The sequence below is a fragment of the Zalophus californianus genome, chromosome 7, assembly GCF_009762305.2.
Source record: "Zalophus californianus isolate mZalCal1 chromosome 7, mZalCal1.pri.v2, whole genome shotgun sequence".
Taxonomy (NCBI): Eukaryota; Metazoa; Chordata; class Mammalia; order Carnivora; family Otariidae; genus Zalophus; species Zalophus californianus.
The window spans coordinates 96264939-96289988 of record NC_045601.1 but is presented as its reverse complement, the minus strand read 5'-3'; the positions used below and the strand labels follow the sequence as shown (position 1 = coordinate 96289988).

The following is a 25050-nucleotide window of genomic DNA, read 5'->3' as shown; positions in this document are numbered from 1 at the left end:
AATCAGCATTTTAGATTTTTTATTAAAGCATATCTTGAATCTGACTCTTATATAAAATCATAGGCTATCTATCCCTGAAAAAACTCAGTGTAATTCAGAGTAGTATCTAAATTCTAGGCAAGACAATAACAGAACTAGAAACAATCTACAAAAGACCAGTAGAGGGCAGTTAAAATTAGTATGGTTTGGAGGAGTTCATAGATAAGGACTTAAGAAAAAACCTTTTTACTATATAAACAAACAACTTGATAAACATATGAGCAATACAGGAAAAGTAACTATATAATTTTAATGATACTCAGAAACACTATCAGTATGATATTGAAGGAAGTAGTTATAGGTCAAATAAAATGAAGTACTACTTAGTACACATCTGGAACTTGTTTTTCTGAGAAGCTGTACTGTTTGAAAGCATAAACAGGATCAACAAAGGCTTAGGTAAATCCATGAATGACAGATAGGCGGTTGGGTATGAAGGCCAAGTTCAGGGCATGCTCCTCATTTCTTGGGCTTGGTGTAACAAAAGATCCCCATCAGTGTCTCCACCCAGCACCTCATCTGTCACTATAGGAGAGGTAGAGCATTAGGTGGATTACCCAGAGATTTGCCCTCAGGTAGCATTTCATAAACTCCTATGTCTTGCCTTAACATGGACTAGAAACAATGTGGACTTAAAATTGAACAGACTCAGGCTCCCTTGCTATTAAGTAGTTCTTTTTTTTTTTTATTATTATGTTATGTTAATCACCATACATTACATCATTCGTGTTTGATGTAGTGTTCCATGATTCATTGTTTGTTTATAACACCCAGTGCTCCATGCAGAACGTGTTAAGTAGTTCTTAATATTTATGTAAGTCTGTCATTTTCTTAAAAGAGACAAATATAAATATAGGACCTTTTCATAACAGTGATCATGAGATCCTCGTTTTAATACAGTCAATTCTCTCTAGAAATTTTTAGAGCAATGTTTTCTTTGTAGTTTACTTCTCCGTTTTTAAGAGTGATCAAGAAAATTATTCTGTAAAATGATACTTATAAATGATTCTCTTTGTCTTTTTGCTATAAAGTTGTTCTTCGGTTATCAACATTTGCTTTGGTTTGAGATTGTCTTGTCCTGGGAATGGCTTTGGGTAGACAATGTTAGGCACATTTTAGTTGACATCCTAAATGGAGTGCTATTTAAGTTTTATGAATAACTAGCTACATGTGTCTATCACTTTCGATTTACACCCAGCAAGGGATTATAGAAAGATCTTAGTCACCAGTGTTCTTTGCTTTCCAAGAATTCCATTGATAATAAGTATATACTGGGATTTGCTGACATTTTACACAAAAAAATTCATTTTGACCTTTCTCTATCATTTTACCTAACAGATATCATTATAAAATAATATTGCATTTATTATTGAATCATTTGTCAGGTGCTTAAATATGTCTCATGTACTATGATATGTTTTACCTCATGTAAAATAAGGTTTCTGTCCTCAGGCTGTTTAGCGTCAAGCAGGCAATATGGACCCCTGTTGAGAGGAGTCCTGTATTATAATTAAAGTCACTGATAGAGATATGCTCAGATGATTATGAGGGTGAGGGTGGGGCAGTAAACCCACTGAGGAAAAGAAAGAAGAGAGGAGTGTGTCAGGAAAGGGTGTGAGGAAAGGTACATTCTGACCCGAGTCTTACTTGGGGAGTGTGAGTCATTGAGAAAGGACAGAGGGGGCACTGCAGCCAGAACAGTACAAAACTTCTAAAAAATGCCATGCTGTATATGTAGAATGATGGGCAGAGATGACCTGAAAAGGCATGAAGAGGCCATATTAGGTGTGAGAACACAGCTTTGCTTTACAGGAAATGATAATCCACTGATGAGAGCTCAAGTGGAAACAAGGCATATTCATATTTGTATTTGGGATGAAATCCTCTGATGATAGCATGGAAGATGAATTTAAAGGCAAGTCAGAAGTCTGCACACCAGTGTGGAGGATGAATACCCAGGAAAGAGCTAAGGAATTGTGCTGACATAGCTATAGCAAGGGTATTAAAGAACAACCAACCAAAATACCTTATAAGTCAAATTAGTGACTCTTGCTAAATGATATGGCATGGGGACCATAGTAACACTGGATCCTACAGAGAATCTTGGCTTTTAGCCTGGATAGCTGGTTGAATTGTAGCTCCTACCCCATGTAACAATTCTCTCCTTAAGTTTTGAATGCTTAGGAATGAAGCCATGGTTTATCTGCATTTCAGCCCTCAAGTTCTAGAACATGACCTGATACATAAGATGCACCATAGAATCAGCTGGGTTCAATTCAGTCATCTAAATCTCCAAGAAAGAATCTAATTTGCCTTAGTTTTTATCATGGCCATACATCTCTACCAGAAATGATTAAGCTACTGTAAATGAAATAATAGGTACTCCTAACCAGGAAAGATGGGCAATAGCTTTTGGTTGTTTATCCCAAGAGATACCCATCTCCTAGTGAATGTGATTGAGCATTTCTATGTAATGAGCATAGCTGTAATAACTTCTCGCTGGCTGCAGGGGAAGCTAGACACTGAAATAAGATCCTGATACAACCTCAGGGTAGGTTTAGAGGTAGAAGCACACAGGTTGGCTTGGAAGTCCTAAGGGAGGAACCTAACAATATGAGCCTGGGGGTTAGGCGGGGAGACACTAGAAGACTTTTGGGGATGGGCGCAGCTCAGTCTCCAGGTGAAATCGAGGATGGGGAATACGGCCATCTTAGTGGTGATGGAAGCAAGAGCCAAGAGTAGAGGTGAGAAAAAAATGGTGTGGAAATGGGAACTACAGGCAAGTGGTACTGCAGGAGCTTTCATGTAGGTAGAGTGAAGTGAGAGAAGATGGGAGAGAGAGAGAGGTAAAATTCCATGTTGTAATCCAGATGAGGCTTTTACATCTCAGAAAACATTTTGAACTTCTAATCATCTCTGAACTTTTTTCTTTTATATTTTTGCCCTCCCCCCCGCAAAAAAAAATCTGCCTTACAGACTAATAAGCAATGTTAACGAACATGTGGCAAAACAAAGTGCTAATTTGGGTGGATGCTATAGAGGATGTGACTTTTCAGGAACTTTTTTAAAGAGACAATTCTTGCTGTCCATTGTCTCACGTGCTAAGTAGTATTAAGCTCTCCTCTTTCTTGATCATTCCAATAGTGCCCTGGGCTCTTTTTCGGAAGCCCAATTGTCACTGCAAGAAAATCAAGTTCTGTTTCCTCCTAGGAAAACCTCCATCCAAAACAAAAGTGCAAAAACAGCAATCCTAATGGCAAAGACACAGACTCTCACTCACAGTGTGTGAAATCAAACGAGATGATACATGAAAAAGTACTTTGGAGGTCATGAAGCACTATAAAAATGTGAAATGGTAGTGTTATTGGTGATGGGGCTACAGCAGTAAGTTACTTTATAAAGCCCCCTAAAGAGTTTTTATTGTATTTTCCCCACTGTGCATTTTAGCAAACAGCAAAAGTGTAGTAAAACTTTGACCTTAAAATTGCTTCCCAAATCTGAGACACATTCCCATTTGTATCTGAAAGGCATGCATGAATATTAAAATATGTTAAATGACTTACTGTGCTGAGCCCCAAGCCATTAAGCATATATATCAAATCCTCAGTGGCTACATTTCCAGAAGCACCTTTTGCATAAGGGCAGCCACCTAATCCGGATACTGCCGAGTCCACCACATTAATCCCCATCTGGAAAACAAACCAGAACCTTTAGGGCTTGTCTATTTATGGCATGTAAATTGTTGAATTTCTCTTTAACCTGTTCCAAAGAGCAAATAAGCAAAATCTAAACCTGTTATCCAAACATACTCACTCACCTGCTGCTAGAACAGTCCCAGGGGTGCTGATTTCTTTTTTACCTAATCTTGTGTTTTAGGCTAACAGAAACTCGAAGGATCTCGGGAAGTAGAATAATCTTAGATCAAAATAAAATGGTGTTATTCATTGATAATCACATGATTGTAGGGGGTGAAGCTTGAAGTAAGATGAATTCTTTCCCAGGTTGTATAGATTCTCTAATTCTCTAGTTCGATCCTAATACTATTATGTCAACACAAAATACTTCCAACACCGCAACTCAGAGTCAAGGTGCCTTAGAAGACTGGTGGTAGTGGTAGGGTCACTGTTTTAAATAGGATGTTTTAGGCTCAATTCACCCATTCAATTCACTTGATCTTTACTGAGCCATTATTTTGCGTACCCAGCCCTGCTTCTTTGGGAGAAATGAAGAGCTATTTGGGAGGCAAGACTTCCACTACTAACAATAGCACCATCTCACATTTACTGAGTCCTCATTAAGTGCTGGATATTATTCCTAACACCTTATGAATAGTAACTCATAATCTTCCCAAAAACCCCATGAGATAGATATCCTTCTGTCATCCCCAAATCACAGATGAAGAAACTCAGGTATAGCAGGATCACAAAATTTGCCAAGGTCACATCTGTCTCCAGAGAATTCACACTGGAATTTATGGTTTCTGGAAACAAGCAAATTGGTACAGGTCATGTATGTGGGGATATCAGAGGTAGGGGATATGTGTGTGCTGGAGATGTCCTTGAAGACATGATTAGAGGGGTCTGAGAGCCCTGGAGATCAGAGGATTGGAGAAGACTGGAGAAGAGAGGCAGGGATGTCATACCTCTGTAAAAGGTGACAGTTGGATGATCAGAAGCTACCGAGAGGCATAATCTGATTATTCAACTCCTGGATATTAAAGAGAAAAAGTAACACGACTTCTGCTAAAATGAGAAGCCCCTAAAAGCAGAGATCTTAGGCAGCATGTTAGGTCAGCCATTCGCATTCCCAGAATCAGAACCATACATTGTGGCTACATCTCCAGAGTCAGCCTTACAAGACCTGGGCTCAGACTTGAGAATCTGAGTTTTTCACAAGATCACGGATGCTGCTCTTGCTGCCAATCTGGGGATCACACTTCCTTTTGTTTTTCTTTTTGATTAACTTTTTATTTTAGAAGAGCTTCAGATCTTAGGAAAGCTGGTGAAGAACAGAGCATTCCCATATATAATGCACCTAGTTTCCCATATTGTTACATTATCTTACATGATTATGGTAAATCTGTCACAGCTGATGGACCATAATCGATATGGTATTAATGTCTACACGTGATTCCGATTTCCTTATTTTGAACTTGATGTTCTTGTCTGTCCTTCAGTTTGGATTTGTCCAATGTTTTTCGAATGGCTAGACTAGAATTCTGAAATATTTCGAGGAAGAACACAGAGGTGAAATGCCATTCTCAATATATCGTATTAAGGGTACATACTGTCAACAAGATTGATGACTGATAAGCACCTTGATCACCTGGCTGAGATAGTGTTTGTCAGGGTTCTGCAGTAAGGAAGGCTCCACTCCCCACTTTCCTGACTGTACTCTTTGGAGAAAAGTCACTATGTGCACCTCACACTTAAAGGTAGAGAGTATCTACAGAAATCACTTGGAATTCTCCCATTTGGGAGATTTGTATATTCTCCTCGATTTATTCAAACATTGTTTTTTATCAGTAGGGACTCCAGGTATTTTTTTTCAGTTTGATTTAGAATCCAATATTATATATTTTGTGGATCAGGTTGTTTAAGATTTGGTTTTTAGCAGCTCTTTCAGTTGGTTCCTGTGTCTTTTTGTCATAACAAAGGGACTGTGTTTTTTGAACCATTCTTCTAGATTTCCCCTTGAGACTTAAGAGAGCTACACCAAAGCCTACAAGGTTTAAAAAAAAAAAATTTTTTTTGGATGATAGACCAAAACGGTTAACAGAGGTGATCACTGGGTGGTATGATTACAGGTAATTTATTTTAATTCTGTTTGTCTTTATTTTCCAATTCCTTCACAATGAATGCAAATTATATATAAAGTATTAAAAAAAGCTTTCTGTAAACTTTCGCCTATGGTAGAATAACAGTATGTAAACAAGAATGAACATAAATGAATCCCAGGCTCATTTTCTTGATAAACATCATTCTTTTGCAACTAAGTGATCTTTCTAGGGTGTGAGACTGCAGGGTTAATCTGCATACAAAATCTTTAAATAAGACATGATCTGAGTGAAAGGTTACCTGGAAAATGGCCTTTCCCTATTTCCTAGAATCTGAAGAGCTGTAGAGCTGGGGATTTTCTATCCGTAAGCTCTATTCCCAAGTTAATTGAATCAATTCTATGCACTAGGTGGCTTTAAAGCAAATTTGAAGAGTTTTTTAAGTATATATTACCTGTGAGGGAGAACATAAAGATATTAATGTTTTAATATTCTCTTTTGAATTCTCTTTTTTTAAAAAAAATCATGGTACTACTTTAAAAGCACTTTTTATGCAGTATCTCCTAAATTCTGACCTCTATTAAATGTTCGATTCTACTTCCTAGAAATAAATCTTAATGGATAATGTTATCCATATACTAAGCTATGATTTAATTCTTATATAAGCTGCTTTAGGAGCGCCTGGGTGGCTCAGTTGGTCAGGCGTCTAACTCGGTTTTGGCTTAGGTCATGATCTTAGGGTTGTAGGATCTTAGGGCTCCATGTTCAGTGGGGAGTCTTCTTGAGAGTCTCTCTCTCCCTTTCTCTCTGTCCTCCCCTCTTCCCCCCTTATATGAGCTTGCTTGCTTTTGCGCACACTCTCTCTCTCTCTCCCTAAAATAAATCTTTAAAAAAATAAGCTGCCTTGAAACTTTGCCACTATGAAAATTTTGTTTTACTGTGTATATTTTCTTTACATCTACTTCCTTATTCCATTGGAAATGATACATACTATGATGTAAACAATTTCTTGACAGAGTAGGAAGAAAAACATTTTTTTTCTACATTGATTCTTGATGGTAAATAGAGGGACAATTTTTGTACTTACTGAAATAATACCATGAATTTGAAGATAATAGATGGGATCTTAGATGATTTTATCATACAAGATATTGTCTTCATTAAAAGATGATTTGTAGATATTCCCTTTCCCATGTCTCCAAACACAAACCACTATTTTCAGGCTTTCACATTCCTATGGGTATGGGTGTGTATGCACACATGTGTGTTCCTGGTGTGTGTGTGTGTGTACACGTGCTCACACTCAAACATGAGCAGGTTTTTGCACCGTAGATTGAAAAACAAAGCATTGGTTTTGAGGGAAAGTACCTCTTTAGATGAGAAACCACAAGGTGGCAATGTAGCTTCAAAATCCACCAAGTTAAAGTCGAGCATTTACAACCCCACTGTGTTCCAGCCTCCCAAAATGACAAACATGTAAGTAAATAACTTTATATTTTAAAAATAATTATTTTTTTTCAAATTAGGAAACTTTCACTAATGGTATAGAATAGTAAAAAATATACTGAACCACAGTTTGTAGTCTTCCTTTGACTTGAACATGTTTATGAAGCGCATTCTTTGTGCCAGGAACTTGGAATCCATACAAAATACTGTAGCTCATGGAGTTCAGCATTAGAAATTATAATTATATATTTTGTCACTGAGAAGTAGCATACTATTATCAAGCTAGGAACCATTTTCTTCAGAGCTAAGGGAACTAGTAGTCCTCCCTAAACTAAAACCCAGAACTCAAAGGGTTGAGGTGTCCTTGGCTCCCACCTTCCCCCAAGCTCATTAAAGCTATTAATCCAGTAACCAGGAAATGATAAACTTGTTGAGTTTAGTTACATGTGCTCTGTCTGCTTGCACTCTACACTTATGTGCTTGGACTTAGGGGCTGAGAAAAATGAATAAAATATTAGTAGCCACTTTTTCTGGAAAATGGTAAATTGTAGATAAACCATAAGCACATCATTCTGTGCTACAATCTTAGGAGTATTAATTTTGTGTAGTGCTTAGATGCCCTGACCATTCTGACATGCTAACAAAAAGTACATCTTGACTTTTTCTTAGTGCTGTAAGAACTTATTTCCCAAATAAAATGAGAAATCCTTAAGAGGAGTCAAATCTTTTTGCAAAGCTTATAATGTCCTATATTTTCATGATTTAGAAATATTTAGTGAAATCTCAAATTTTAGGTATTGAGGATACTAAAATCTTGAACATATAAAATTTTGATATGTTAATTTTTGAAATGACATCTACTTTCTTTACCCTCTAAGATCAACTTTTTCTTTAAAAAATCTGTAATGTTAGATTTAATTTAAAATGAGATATTTCTGATGGTGTAAGTTACCCATTTTTGGATTTAAGTTACTTGGGGGGGGGAAGATAAATGTTCATGTGGGATAAATATTAAAAATGTACTCCTTTCTTAAATAGTTGTCTCCTCAGCAATTCCTAAGCCAGTGTACCCTCTAACAGAGGATTGCAATTATCCAAGCATAAGGTGCTACTTGTATTCCAGTGATCAGGCCAGATAACACTAATGGAGCAGGGCACTCTTGTCAATAAGTCCAGATCTTGCCTTGAGCTACTTCTGAACCAGCTTTCTAAAGGGTTACTATATACTGCGTTATGATACCACCTGAGAAATAATACTATTTGCATTCATGTGTACTGGGAATGTAACATATAAATCACAGATAATGAACAGTTAGCATACGTGACTTAAACCCAGTATTTTAATTAAGTGAAGTATATACCAACATTGGTATGTAAATGATGATAGGCCTATATATTGCTGTTGGGGGATAACTAAGCTAGTGGTGACACTTTCATATAACCTCCCTCCTCTTTGAAAAGGTTTTCCTACATGCTTCATTCTTCTTTGCCTTACTACACATAACAAAATAGATTATATTCTTACCTTCATTTAGTATATTTCAAATGGAGATAGAAATGGGACTGTGTACATAGAAGGGGGGGTAAGGAAACGGATAAACAGATAACAAGGCAATTCTCAATTTCAGTAAAAGAAAATAATAGACTATTAGTGAACATTTATTGAATGCTTATTTTGTCCCAGATCCTGTGTCTTAGGCCTTATTTATATATGATAAAGCTGCACAAAGTTAGGGTGAAATGTGTAGTAACCCATGCCCATTTTACTGATGAGGAGACTGAGGCTCCAAGAAGATAAGCACTATTTCCTGCTTCAAACAGTGTAAGACAGAGGAAGAACGCAAATAGCTGTGTGCTACTGTCAAATGTTAACTGTTAACATTTCATTAATACTGTATGCCAGGCACATGACTAAACACTGCATGCACTGTTTCATTTAATCCATGTAATAATGCCAGGAGGCAAGGTGTGAATTAGGAAGAGAATGTTGACAAATCAAAAGGCTTCATTTTCTTAAGACACTTTTTTCAACTTTCTGAAAAGTCTCTATACAATGTAGTAATAAGAGGCTTTCAAGAAAGTAAATGATCATTGTCCAAAGGCTTTTTTCCTAGGAAGCTAGCCCAAGAAAATAGCCAGAAATGTTATAGATTCATGTTCAAGAATAGATATTCTTTGTAGCATGATTTGTAATAGGAAAAAAAGGCCATAAGTTAAATGTCCAATAACAGGGAAAGAGTTAACAAATATAAGATAGACTATTATGAAACCATTAAATATTTTCAATGAATATGTAATGGTATAGAAAAATGATAAGAAACTGGAAGATAGGAGTGCTTGGGTGGCACAGTTGGTTAAATGTCTGCCTTCAGCTCAGGTCGTGATCCCAGGGTCCTGGGATCAAGTCCCACATTGGGCTCTCCGCTCAGTGGGGAGTCTGCTTCTCCCTCTCACTCTCCCTTCCCACTTTCCTTCTCTCTCTCTCTCTCAAATAAAATCTTAAAAAAAAAAGAAAAGAAAAGAAAAGAAACTGGAAGATAGGACCATGCTTGGCATCATTCATTTGTGTTTCTAAGAATTTTTTTATCCTCCCTAATAAGCACATACCATACACATAATGTGTACTCTTGTTTCATCATCATCCCCTTCTTCTGCCAGAACAATACCCCTAAACCATACTGACCTTTCTCATTTCTTGGTTTCAGTCCAGATTCTAGAGAGGATTCCTCTAGGAATCATCTACTTCTGCCTGTTGTTGAGTGGCTATTGCTCCTATATTGCCCTTCTTCAGTAACCATCTCTTCCCTCTAACCTACCCACTGGCACAAAATAATTAAGTCAGTCCCCCTCAAACTTGAATGAGCATAAGATTCCATTTATGATGTCTGACTAGAGGGTATTACACTAAATGAAATAAATGGGACAGAGAAAGACAAAAACCATATGATTTCACTTATATGTAAAACCTAAAAGAAACCCAAAACAAAAGAACAACCATTTATGATGTCTGAGGTAGGACATGAGCTTCTGCATTTCTAACACCTCCCAAATTATGCAGAAGCTGCTACTCCCCAGAACACACTTGAGTGGAAAGAAACTCTGGTTCTTCTAGGAAAGAACTGGTTCTCAGGTGTTGGCATATCCTGGTCCAGTCACTATGGTGATGCCATCTTGCCTTGCACAGTGTTGTTCAAAATGGTACCACCTGAGTATCAGGTTTACCTAAAGTCCTGGTTAAAAAAAGGCAGATTTCTGTTGTCTACCCCAAAACTGAGTTTTTTTTTTCTTGTAAAGTCAAAGTATTTGCATTGTTTCATACTCCAAGTTGACTTTTATGCGTAATAAAATTTACCTGTTCATCTGTGGCAGATAGTGCTGGCTCTTCAGCAAAAATTTGTTTCCTTTTCTTCTGAGATTCAGCTAGGTGACAACCAAATTGCTCTTTAATTTAGGTGTGGTTATGTGACTGTAGGTTAGCCAATGATGTGCAAGCAAAGTGATGCAGGCCATTTCTAGAATATTTCTTTTCAGAAATTCTGTCAATAGTCAAATGTGGATGACAATGAGGCCTTAGGGAATGGTAAGCCAAGAAATGGGAAGAGCCTGGGTCCATGAATTACCACATGGAGGAGAGATACCCACTGACAAAAACCTGTTCGGTGAGGAACAAACATCCATGTGTTTGAGCTGTTACTCATTTTAGGATGTGCATTTACATCAGCCAATTAGAACTAATATACCAACTGAGGGCATAGATTAAAAGGTACATTTTTCCAGCTATTTTCTATTCCATCTGTTTTGTTTTTCCTCTTTTCTATCGTTTGTTGAGTATTTTTTAATGATTCCATTTTCTCTTTTATTGACTTAATATTTCTACCTCTTTAAATTTTTTAGTACTCTATGGTTTACAATATAAACTTTAATAAGTCTACCTTCAACTTTTCATGCCACATGTAGGGAAGGACCTTACAATAGTATATTCTCAGTTCCATCCAACCATCCTTTGTGCTATAGTTTCCCTACCTTTACTTTTATATACCCATAATACATTTACATACCCATGAAGTTTTGTTCTTTTTTTTTTTTTTTTTGCTTTAGGCAGTTACCTTTTAGAGGAATTAAAATTTAAAAAATTATCTTGATTTACTCCACTTTTTCTCTGAAGAAACTTGACGGGAATAAGAATATCAGAGATTCAAATCCTAGTATTTAGTTAACACTCATCTTTTGGTGGTAAAAGAAAGAAGATGAGTTAGTGAAAGACACAAGGAGTTCAGGAGGAGGTCCAATGTCACAAGCCAGAGCAGAGAAAATTTCTTTAAATACTTTTTTTTTTTTTTGAGAGGGGAAGAGAGAGTGCGAGGAGGGAGAGAAGGAGAGGGGAAATCTTAAGCAGGCTCCAAGATCAGCATGGAGTCTGACGTGGGGCTATACCTCATGACCCTGAGATTATGACCTGAGCCAAGATCAAGAGAGTCATACACTTAACTAACTGAGCCACCCAGGTGCCCCAAAGTTTCTTTAAATACTTATACCACAGTGCAGTGATGAATACTTCACCTACTTAAGGAAAGTAAGAGCTGAGAAAAATCTGCTGTATTTATGAAATTGACAAATTTTGAAATGGATGGGTTCAGCAGAGACCAGACTAGGAGAGCTGGGAATTAATTGAAAAACAAATGGAGGACATACAGCCTTGTTCTTTTTTTTTTTTTTTTAATACAGCCTTGTTCTTAAAAAATCAGTTTATGGAGACTTGTATTTGAACTTGTTCTGCCACTTGTTAACTGTGTGTTGTTGATGTTACTTCTCTGTCCCACCAACTGTAAGATGAGTATAATAGTACTGAATCATGGGCTTGTTGAGGACTCAGTGGGATCTTCCATGGAAAGTGCTTATCACATAGGTTGGCACATAACACACAGCAAATATTGGCTTTAACAAGTATATGTCAAGGGTATAGAGACAGAAGACATGTGGTGATAAAGAAGAAAACCAGGGTATAATTGGGGGTATATGAATGGGGAGATATGGAGGATATTTGAGACCTGTAATTTGGAAGGCTTAAGGGACAGAGGTAAGTAAATGGAAGTAAAGAACGATACCACACATAGAAGAGAAAATTCACAGAGGAAAAAACCTTAGAGAGTGTGGATGAGTTTGGGATTAGGGCAGAAACGTGGCATTTAGCTAGAAATTAGTGGAGAATACTATCCTTTGAGGTAGGGTGAAAGGAGAGGATGGACAGAGGTACGGAGATACGTTAAGGGAACATAGACCCTGAGGTCTTCACAGAAATAAGTGATCAATACTCTCAGAAACATAGTAATTGACTTAATCGGAGAGTTCAGAAACAAGTCATTTTTAGTTCCCTGACACTAGCTTCTCTTGGACCAGCCCTACCCTCCACTTAACACACTCCTGGATGTGTACACAAAGGTGGATGCATAATGAAGAGGAAGGAAAGGGGACGGATCCATAAATAACACCATGTAAACAATAAAAAAAAAAGTACCTATACATATGGAAGTGACTCTTTAATAAGAATCTAGAAATCCCAGATTTTTACAACTAGAAAATTTAGTCAATTTTCTCTATGATTAATTGATTTAAAGAGAACTAAGCCCCGGAGTTCCTAGTGGGGCTACCAAAAGTCACAGGGGTCATTATTCTAGAGATGGATCTAGAATTTAGACCTTCATGTTTTTGTAATTTCACTGGTAGGAGGTAAATAACTTCCAATTCCAAATTAATGTTAGTGGGAGGCCTATGTAATAGTGTAAATATGCTATACTAAATATTAAGTAAATATTAAGTTTAAAAAAATGTTACAGAATGAGAGCACAGTCATGCCTGGTAAGGATTAGGTGTTACAGTGTTATTAGTACTCACAAACCAAGGAGTGCTTGGGATAGTGGGAGGACCAAATTTTGGTAAGAGGAGGGGAGTCAAAATAGCAGGTAATATATACAAACTATATGAGGGCAAGAGCCTTCCTCTATCTCCATTATAGGCTCAGCATGTGGCATAGCACTCAGAACATGATGAGTTATTTCACAAATATTTCTGAAAGAATGGAACAAATAATGTACCTAAAAGAACAATGAGTACAATAGCAAGTCCTGCAAGCAAGTATAACCACATGGTAATAAGTGAACTTGATACAATTCAATTGGAAACACAGAACTGCATAAGGAGGATACTAAAATAAATGAAACAGTTCAGTGGATCACCACCTACTTTGTTTGCTCCCTAAACCTCCTTCTCTTCGTACTGCCTTCCCATAAAATGGGTTCCTGGAACCTGTTTGTTTGTTCAGTGACTCCTTATTAATCCTCAGTGCAGTTGATGGACCTAAATTGGATCAATCACAGTCTCCTCCCCCATAATTTAGAACAGAAACAAAGATAGAATCCACCTTTCTAAAAGGTGAGATGTAGAGCATATGAGGTATGGACAAGCAACTTTTTCCATGAGCAATGCGAAGTAGAGAAATTGAGTCTGCCGTAAGGGGGAAAAGAAAGCATCATTGAATTAGAAATGTCCGTTGAATTCCAAACAGCTTCTCAATCTTGCTGAGGTCCAGCTTCATTTCCTCCCCTTGTTTTTGAAATAACGTTTAATTAGAGCTATGCCAAGTGCCTTAAACCACACAATTATCGTAGGAAGTAGGTACTGTTATCATCCTCGTTTTATAAGTGAGAAAACTGAGCCACAGAACATTTAATATGATCATGCATGATGTTACGTATTTGGTAAGTGATGTAAGCTGAGATGCAGGATCAGGTGGAAAAACCTCCAAATCTCTGCTCTTGACGGGTGTGTATACTTCTCTAAGAGGTTTCCATGGGACATCCCTGTATCCTCATAACAGTCTCCTTTTTGCTTGAGGTAGCTTGAGTTGGCTACTGTTACTTGGAAACAAAGAATAGTAACTAACACATCATTAAGTTAATGACCTGGCAGGGAAGATATTCATAAATACAGAGAACAATAATGCAAAGTAGACTGTGGTAGCCGTTATGAGAATTACAAACAGCTATTCAGAAACACCAGTGAGACAGTATCTATATTTTGTAGTAGAGCAAGGAAGGAGGGGCAGTGTGAAAAGGTTGATGAATAGTTTGGCTCTGCTTTGGGCCTTGAAGGATGTTGACAAGTGGAGGATGGTGAGGGAAAAGATACTCTACAGAGAGGAAACAGCTTGAGAAAAGGCACATATGATGAACAGGCCAAGGATGGACTGAGAATATTTTAATGAGACTTACATTGTAGGGGCTGTTGAGGTGTGGAGGGAGTACAGATCCAGATCATGATAGGCCCTGAATGCCTTTCTCTGGGGGACGAACTTTATTCCCTAAGAAATAAAGAGCTACTTACGGTTCATGAATAATCATGACATCATCAGCATTTGTTTTACTCAAATTTTGTTATCAGGGGAGCAATAATCGAGATGGATAGAAGGTTGAGAAATATGTAAGTAGAAGTACTTGTTAGAAAATTAGTACAATGCATGAAGTCACTGGTGATGAGTATTTAAAATGAAGCAGAAGGGGAAAAAGATTTTTGTTAAGGAACAAATTTGACATTTATGAGGTAAAATAGTGTCTAAATGAATAATAATGGAAGAAAGAGGTGTCATTGACAAAAGCAGTGATTTCTAGCTTTAATAACTAAGATGATCCATTAGCTGGAATGGGATATAGAATCAACTCTAGTGAAAGGTAGAAAGATGGTTTCTTGGAAATCATTACAGATATAAAAAACTGGATATTTAACAGGTCGCTACTTAAAGCATCCCTGCTTGTTCAAAACTAGCTTTAATTCTTAATCTTTCATTGCATACCTATTTCTTCTCATTTACATCTGGAGTGATCCGTGGCTTTGGTAATGTTCAAATTTATGGTTAAGCATTCTTATAACCCAAAGACCTGGCCTCCACTGGGTAGTGGAATAATTTAAAAAGATATGACAACATGCTTCCTGGGTCCCTGAGTTGAAAGCTCCTCCTCTCTGCTGAGTACCAGGGATGTGGTTAGGGGAATGGGTGATAGAAGTTCCAGATAGGTTTAGGGGAGCCCTAGAATACAGGGACGGTCCTGCTTCCAAATGTGTATGCTGGAGGGAGTACAAGACTCAAAATCTCCCATCCAGTTGGCTGGGATGCCAGGGTAGCAAAAGTGAAGTGAGGAGCCTGGCAAGTGGGACCTAAGGCAGCCTCAAAGACAATAGGCACTCAAACCTGGCCATCAGACCAGGTAATCCCTGGGTAATGGTGGATGGATACTCAAACTCCTTTCAAACTAAGCAAGACCATAATATGAACAAGAGGCAGAGAAGGGCAGGGGAAATTTGAGACACTGAGTTTTGAATGGAAATGACTAAGCCGATTAACATAAGTATTCAGCCATTAATTAGGAGATATTTGGGGCATTTAAACTGAATGTTCATTAAACTGAACTGAAGTTTAAATCATTTCACAATATTACATCACTACATGAATATTACTATTCAATCCTTATTGTTCATTTCAAATAGTTCAAGTTCAGTCCCCTCCCTCCCTCCCTCCCTCCCTCCCTCCCTCCCTCCCTTCCTTCCTTCCTTCCTTCCTTCCTTCCTTCCTTCCTTCCTTCCTTCCTTCTTTCTGAGAGGTGGGGGAGAGAGAGAAAGAGAATCTTAAACACTGGGTGTGGAGCCGGATGTAGGACTTGATCTCACAATCCTGAGATCACGACCTAAGCTGAAATCAAGATTTGGATGAGTAACTGACTGAGCCACCCAGGTGCCCCCAATCTGATTTATAAATGACTTACCAGGAATCTTGCTTACTCTAAAGACACAATCGATCAGAGTATCTCACAAGATATTTATGGTAATAATGGTGTTAATTTTTCTAAGCAGTGAGTATAACTTGAAAAGAGAGAAAGCTGAGTACACATGAAATCAAAATAGATTTTCCTCCAGTTGAAGCCAGTTAACTCAAAGAAGGTAGGAAAACAAAAGTAAGTGTAATCACACTTAAATGTATAGGAGGTGAAGCACGTTTGGACCAAACCAACATATCTGGAAAATACGATATAATCAATGGTTGAGGCAATTGTGGGTTTTTATCTTGGATAAGACTCAGAGGTAGATAATAGTTGCAGTTACAGAGTTCAAGATCATTATGTGGTCAAGAAAGTAGACATACTTTATATGATTCCAGAGGAAAATTGACAGAGGTAGATTTTGCTTGATTATGAGAGATAACTCTGTAGCCACTCAGTGCTGCCTAAACTTGATTAGCTCTCAAAATAATGATCTCTCCTGCCACTGAAACTATTAAAAGACAATCTAAAGGTTGTAGAAAGAATCCCTTCTACAGTGAGTGAAACTATTGGCTTTGATGGGCCCTAGGAATTTCATCCAATCCTAAGTCTGTCTATAAATGCATGTTTCACTTAGTTTGCTCAGTAACATCTAATTTTGTCATGAAGTTATAAACATAGACAACATTAAAATATGAAGTGCTGCTGCTACTGTGATTTGAGGTAACACATTCCTGGGGTAGGTCCATTCCTTGGCATCTGAACACAACAGGTAAATTTTAAGCAAAGACACAGCAAAGACCTATAAAACATAGTTTAAGGGAAAAAAAACTTGTTGAAGATGCTCCTGAAGAGTGTCAAACCCACACATATTTGGTATTTGCGGCAAGGCTGCCAAATACCACTAGAATTACAAAAGCTCCCATGTGACTTGTAACACATTTTAGGATTTATTTTAACTTTAATATTTCCAAGCACCTAAAATCCAATGCCACCCTTAGTTAAAAGTGAAAATAGAGAAGCAGATAGGAATTTTTAGATCTGAGTCCAAGTACTATTCCCTCACTTGGCTAGATAACATTCAGAGAAAAAGAAAAATCACCTATGAAATATGTAGTAACATACAGTATTAACCACAGAAAAAATGGATTGATATGGCCAAATATCCTGTTTGGGCAAGAATAAAGTAAGACGACTCAACTTTCACGACAAGAAGGCTGCCACCTGCATCTCTGATTTCCAAAGTGCGTAGCCCTGTGATGGTCAAGTGCCTGCTTGCTTTGAGAGATCATTCTTGTCTGTCCCTTTTCCATTCTTTAACACAGGGGACTGCCTGTGTAGCCTACATTCCCCCAACTCCCACATGAGCTAGATTCCAACCAGTTCAGCCAACAGAAGGCTCTGTTGGAGGAAGAAACGAGAATATTCCCCCTTGCTGTTTCAGGTGATATTTCTAGCAGAGCCTGTTTCCTCCGTTGCTCTAAATGTTGACCATGGACAGGCCCACAGTTCCAACTTCCTCCTGGTGACTCTGGATGGTGGGTTCCTGTAACAACGTCTTCTTTCTTTGTCCAGCCAAGGGGCCTCACTGATGTCACAGTGGTGGTTTCTTGCTCCTGCTTATCTCAGGAGTGCCTCCTTAAAAGTGAGAGCACTGAGGGGCAAGCTATAAGAAGGTACTCACTCTCAGTTACAGCAAGTACAATCAGCACCTGAGAATGAGTGCTCCCTAAATGGTGTGCCCTAGGCACCTGGTTACCCTGTCCTAACCCAGAACCTGCTCATTTCTGGATTGCTTTGCTGCCTAATGTTTAGTTTTATGGTTATCCAGTCACCTGTGCACAATTTCCTGGATTGAGTTGCTTACATGGCTCCTGTTTTCTGGCTGGACCCTGAAAGATCCAAGTATCCATTTCATGGAGTTCAGTCTGAATTTGCTTCTATCTAGCTCCTACCAAAGGCAAATTGAGAAAATATTAAAGGAAGACCTTTTTAGAAGTATACAGTTCCTCCTCTTCTAAGTATTTTAATTCTAGCCTTACATCAATTTAGTTAATCAGAAAGACGTAGACCAGGATCTCATGAGCTCAGACTCCTGCAGAAATAGCTTCTTCGAATCTCATTTTAAGGTTATTTTCTTGTATTTACTGATAGTCATTATAAACACGAAAAAAATAAGTTGTGGTACATGATTTTTCCCCCCACATGTATCTTAAAACCTCCTGCTGGAGATATGGTTCTTAATTTTACCATATCATGCCCTATATTAATCAGGATGATTAGGTTGAACTAAGGGGGGAAAAAAGGGGGGAAATCTATTGGTTCACTTAAGTGGATTGTGGAAAGAGTTTGAAGCTAATCTTGGAAAAGACCAGAAACTTTCTCTTTCCTTCTGTCTCTTCCCCTCTCTCACTCCCTCTCTCTTCACCCTCCCATCTTCCCCTTTCTTCTTCCCTCTGTCTTCACCCCCTACTCCTCATCATTTCTTTCCTGTGTTGACTTTATTTTTTCATGTCTGCTATGCCAAAGGTCACAGGATTTTATATAAGAAAAGTGAGTACTTTTTTCATGAGCTCCAGCCAGGAAACTATTGGGAAAGTTTTGGATCTTTACTGAGCCACCTTGAATCACATGTCCATCTCTGGACCAGTTATTGAAGTCAAAGATTTCTTGCACTAGGGCCATGAGTCCACTATATCATACACTTAGTAGAGGTGTTGTGTATATGGTGTGTGTGTGTGTGTGTGTGTGTAGGGAGAGTGCTGCAATTTCTACGCCCTCATAAGAACTACATGGTTGGACTTGTGGGGAACAGTTTCTTAGAAGTAGGAAAGTGTTATTTTCACAGATCAAACAAGGACTGTTCACCAAATTCCTTTGGTAGAAGCCACTCAGTATATTCCATTTAAATTTCAGTACCATAAAAACATCGGTGTTTAGCACTCATGTAACTCGTTATGTCTTTGTCTTTAGAAAAGTTAAAACATCAGGTAATGCTCTGTAGTGGCAACTATTGGTCCCATCAATGCACAAACATTTGTTGAGTTCCTATGTTCTTCTGGGTGCCAGGTATACAGTCGTGGGAAATAACATGCACAGAATTTGTGCTATTATGGAGCCAACTTTCCAGTGGAGGAGAAAAACACGTAAGATGGTTAAATAACAAGGTAAGAATATTCAGGAAACAAGTGACAGGAAGAGATGGCAATTTACACCATTCTTGCAAGAAACATTGCTTGACAAAGGAGTATTTGAGCTGAGACCCAGATGAAGTAGGAAAGTGAACTTAAGTACTCACGTGAAATAATCATGTTTAAGACAAAATGAACCAAGTCAGGACAAATGCCTTGAAAAGGGATGATGCTTGGTGTGTTGAGATCAGTAAAGAGACCACAATGACTGTAGTGGCAGGAACAGGGAGACAGTGTTAGACAATAACATCAGATGTGTGGCAGGGCCAGATCTTATGAACAAGTATATTTTGATAAGGTCAGTATCATTAGTGTCGCAAACAGGAGTCTCCATCAGCATTTTTTCGATGGTAGGAATAGAATGGAAAACATCTTAGGGCATTGTACTTTTTTCATATCACGAAACATTTTGCTTTTGATAGGCTAGGCCACAATGTTTTGGATTAGGAAACCACAGTAGACTAAGGAGGATGTTACAGGCCAAAGCTCATGAAGCTATTAACAAATTAACTGAAGTCATGTTTATGCTTTCCTGTCAAATAAAACATGTTGACTTGAACAAAATTCTTCTGTAATTGACTACAGGAGATTTAGTTTCTTCCTAGACAATATAATAAGAATTACATAAATGTCTATTAGTTGAACAAGTTCTGATTTCACAGGGAGACCCCCTTTTTTGTCAATATTACTATGAAATGATAGCTCTTATGAACATATTCAGCTTTATATAAGCTAAAGAATCAACCAAACAACATTCCTAAGTATACACTTAGAAAAGGCTTAGGATACCAGTATATTTAAGAGACAGCCCTTGACAGAAAAAACTTATAATCTAGTGGAAAAGCTATGATGTCTATGTGAACATATAGAAGGAAGACTGTGTGAAATACTAATTCAGGTCAATTAGGAAAATATAAGAGTTCAAGGAGAAGGAAGTTATTTCAGGCCAGGTTAATCAGGGCAAGTTGCATGGAGGAAATGACATCTGAATCTGGCCTTGAGGACTTGAGACCTTGAGGATGATTTTACAGAGTATGACACTTGAAAGGAAGCCTTTAAAAAGAACTAAAAACAGCACTAATGACTGACCTTGTTAATAACAGTTTCCTGTTTATTGACATTTACCATTAACTTGATTCCTCCCACTGTGTAGCACAATTTTGTAGAAGTACCCAAAATATTAATTTACTATTATAGAACATATTTATTAAGTGGTTTCTATGTACAACTCACTATGGGGACAAAAAATAAGTTAGATGCAATATTATAAATCTAGATGCTTAGTAGAATGGGTTTTTAAAGATAGGATTATGATATGTACACACACACTTTTTAACTTTGAAATGTTACTGAATATGTTTAAGATAGCTATATATAGGTATAGGAGGAGATATGCTTATCTTTATGTTGCTATTGGTGGGTATGTGTGTATATATATTTCAGTCATCTTACATAATTCATGTTGAATTTAGAACTCTCAGAATCTTCTTTACAGCTAGTGTCCACAAGACATCTGAAAGTACTATTGCATTTCTTAATAGAATTAGGTCTGTTCTTGCTCAGTATTTCAGGCCAGTGCCTAATCTTGTATCAATTACTCACATCATCTCACATGTCCAGAAAGAATTTATATCAAAGTTTGTAAGCCATCTAACAAATGCATGCATGCTTCTCTAAAGTGGAGCTGTATTTGAAATTTAATTTTACAGAGGTGGAACTCTTCCAGGCATCATATCTCACTAAGGATAAGAGAAATCCAAAACTTTATACAAAATGAAATACAGTACTGTATAGTTACGCAAAATTTGCTAGTTTCTTATTGCAATATATGTAAAACCAAACGTAATACTGTCAAGTTGGTATCTAACCCAAAGGTGAATGATTTATGTACACGAATAACTCATTATCACTTTACCAAAGACAAATGACAATTGAGAGTCGGAGAAAGCACTCAAGTTTAATTTTACCCAAGTTTTTGTCCCTTTCACCAATCACATATTTATAAACATCATTTCACACCAGACAAGGTTTGGGGGAATACAATAGACGTGGCTTTTGGGTTTGCTTTTAGTTCTTCAGTAACTGGTATTTGATTTAGGAAGGGTTACTTTACTTCTTTCCATCTCACTTTCCATATTTGAAAAGTGAGTTGTTGAAATAGTCCCCTTCGAAGTCTTACTTGTAGAGTACAAATATTCTTTGGGAAAAAAAAAAAAGAGGAAGGATAGAGTTCATGGTTACTCTCCTAACTATAAAGGAAATGAGAGATGTTTAAGACCTCCCTATAAAGTTTCAATAAAATGTCATTCAGGGTGCTCATACCTGCCGAATGTCAGACATTCATAACACAGGTTTGCACATGGTAGACAGTCTGTGTTAGGTGAGTCAGTGAATACATTTTGTGTTTCTAATATATTCTACTGATAAGATATATAACAGTTAAAACTGCATATTTAACATTAAGAGAATAACATGTTGATTGTACTATAAATCATCGTGCTTCTCAATATATATGCAACTCTTTTTCTAAGTCACAGTTCCAAATGTTTTCTAAGTCATGGATTCCTCCAGGACCACTATATCCTTTTGCTAGGAAAAAAAAAAATGCACAAAAAAGACACACATTCAAGTGAATATATTGATCTGATCCGTGGGCAGAACACTTTTCTATAAGAAATGTATTGAATTCACTTGTCACTTTTATCCAGGGGAGGAAAAATGTTCCATTGTTACTAGTAAGCTGTATAGCCCATGTTTCTGCACATTGTTGTGTCAGTTAGTGTTTTTTAACCTAGACATTTCTGAAATTTAGGATGAAGATAAGTTTTAATGTCACCATTTTTTTATTATTAAAACACCAGCAACATTTAAACATTTATCTGACCAAGTAACATTAAGTAGGAAATCTCTGTGAGACATAAAATAGAAGATGTAATATCTTTTCATGAGAAACAACTTAATGTGTTTTATTAAGACTTTTGCCCTTAGGGTGTTGCTACAGAACTTGGAACCAAAATCAGTTAACTCTGTGCCCTGAAAATGGAGAAAAAGAAAAAAAAAAAACACAAATCTAATTTGTAAAATTATTCTGTGGTGTTTTGTTGGCAAGCAGTATAAACATCCTGAAGAATAATGACCCATTGTATTTTTTAGTCATCCAGACATTAAGGTAGTAAAGATTTTTTTTTTTTTTGAGAGTAAATTGTTTTTTGGAGAGTCAAAAAAGGAAACATGTGGAACACATTCCTTGGCATTCTAAAATCTCCAACTGTGAGTGACACATGTACAGTATTTTGAAAGTTTCAAAAAAAAAAAAAGGCAAATCGTACTGTTGTTCTCCAAATCATACCGTATCTACTAAGTAGTACTGCTTTTGAAAAGGTGTGGCTAGTGTGTCAACGTCTGGTAATCAAGGGTAGGGCGGTACGGTGGGAGAGGGCCTAAAACCAAATAGGCAAAGATCTATTTGCTACTTTTGAAATACACTGTTGATTAGAATACTTGGCACATGGTGAGAACAAGAATATAATTTCTTCCTTCGTGTTCCTTTGACGAGTAAATTCATTTAATGAAAACAGATTTATTTTGGTACTTCATTTAAAATTAAAACCACTCTTTGAATAAGAGAAGGCAACCATCATTTTATCAGAACATCAAAAAATACCACCATAAAATTAGACTGGTATTCTACAAAGTAATAGTTTATATTTTAAATGTATGTGTACTTGACTGGATCCTGGACTTAAATAAATTGAAGAAGTACTCAAGGTAGTCAGCGATCACCATTCTGGCTGCTGCGAAACACACAGCTGTGTAAAACTACCTGAAAACACATTAAAACTTGAGAGAGGAAAGTCTATATATAGTAGCAAAAGTAAATAAGAACGTAAATGGCTGCTTACTAGTAGGGCAGCAAGTTTATGTGATTCATTGTGATCCACATGAACGACAAATACAGCAAATCAAGATAATCATTGGGCCCCACAGATATGCAATATATGTGTGTGATTATGGGGCGCTTGGGGCATAACTGATGGAAACCTTTCTTGAAATTAGAGTCAACAAATAAGACTCTATGAAAACACCTTAGAAATTTTTTAAAAAGATGTAATAAGAATGACTGTTTTGCTTCTCTATGCTTTTTTCTCCAAAATACGTGTTACTTCTTTTCTCCAAAGAGGGAATCTGCTGTCTTGGGACCTTGCCTTCCTCAAAATTTTCACTTTTATCTGTTGGAACCATATCCAAAATTATTTCCATTCTTCCTATGCTAACCATGTATGCTCACCTCTTAAATTTCTGGGTTTTGTTCTCTTCCTCAATTACACTGCATTGTAACTTTCTCCCCTCTGACTGCCCTTGCCCCATGACTACTAGAGCTCTCCTCTCTCCCACATATATCTGCCTTCAACTTTTATATCTGGTATAACAACTATATGGTTTGAATTTCATCTAGAGATTTATTTACGTTTCAAAATGTAATCCCAATTACTGTGCCAATACAACCTTACTAATTCTTTAAAGCAATCTAAAGTAGAGCATACAAATGATCACTGAAAATGCCAGTCATCCTCAGCTGTTCTTGGATAAGTTCCTGTAAAATGGTCTAAGGATTATTTTGAATACCACCTAAGACCAAACTGATTATACAGACTTCCTTTGTTATAGGCATGCCCCAGATGCTCAGATCTCATATTGCTGCTCTTTATTTCAGCCAATAGGCTTCTCAGAAGTAGTTAAGGGCAAAATGCATACACCAAACAATGACTTGATCACGATTAAAACACAGTTTATGAAGGAAAATTGTGCATGGAAGGTACAAAGAGTCTCTTCCCATGTGGAACAATATGTGTTGTCAATATTCACAAAGAAATTATGTTAGGGTTGGGGTGCTGAGTCCATGCAGCCTTTGCTTGAGAAGAGAGAGAAAGATATGCGGAAAAAATGGCTTTTGCAATGTAAAAAATTCTGCAACTATTTTAAAGCAAATGAAAAAGAAATGCTATAATTCATAATTTGTTTACTGCTAAGCCTTAGTTTCCCTGCTTTAGAACTATTACAGAGAAAATTCCAGAAAAGTTATGCTAGAACATACAAGTTTTCAAAGTGTTCCTGAAAGATAATAAAATATATTCAGATACTGATATTTCAAAATATAACAATAGAAACATAAAAATTTTGGTTTGAAACTGTAGGTCAACTGCAGATTTTCTAATATCTCAAATTAAAATACCTACATTTGTTCCCTAAATATAGTAACCCCTTGGCACCTCTCCAGATGGACTCATCACTGAAAGAAAGTAAGCTTTGTCTTCTGTTCTGTTTCTGATTGAGCTGTTCATGTTTCTACTTCACATGCTCCTGCTTTCCTGAGAGAACACAAGGGACAAGCTTTCAGTATAAAATATTTCCAAAGTCTTCTGATTGTTTTGAGTCTCACCTCCAGGGCCATACTCTGTATGTACAGGATCATTTTTAAAAATGAGAATACAAAACAGGTGGAAATCAGGAACCAAATGAAACTTTTCAGGCTAAAATGTCTTATTTTGATTAGAGCTTCGTTCCTTTTTTATCTACTTTAAATATTGGCAATGAGATTCTTATACAGTTATCTAGGATTAAAATTTCTGTCAAGATACACATTTCTAGCAACAATGACTGTGAACAATACAAATATTAAATTCCAAGAGAAAATTGCTAATGTGTGATAGCTGAAAAAATTACATCTATGTCATTAGATTTTTATGAAGATGATTCACTAGTTTAAAAATCTTACAAGATTATATAGAAA

At 37.0% G+C, this 25050-nt stretch overlaps 1 protein-coding gene across 5 annotated transcripts in view; it reads right to left on the bottom strand.

Moving 5' to 3' along the window:
- The window catches only part of HMGCLL1 (3-hydroxymethyl-3-methylglutaryl-CoA lyase like 1), a 187386-nt gene that overhangs the window by 2892 nt on the left and 159444 nt on the right, over positions 1-25050 (bottom strand). For 3 of the 5 annotated variants that reach the window (XR_003521491.1, XM_027602637.1, XM_027602640.1), the window contains one exon: positions 3603-3728. Coding sequence is in view for 4 of the 5 variants with exons in the window: in XM_027602637.1 (XP_027458438.1) it covers positions 3603-3728 (126 nt within the window). In the remaining variant the exon portion in view is untranslated. Of the gene's footprint in view, positions 1-145; positions 565-1462; positions 1524-3602; positions 3729-25050 lie in introns of those variants that run through there. The other 2 variants (XM_027602638.1, XM_027602639.1) reach the window with 2 other exon arrangements.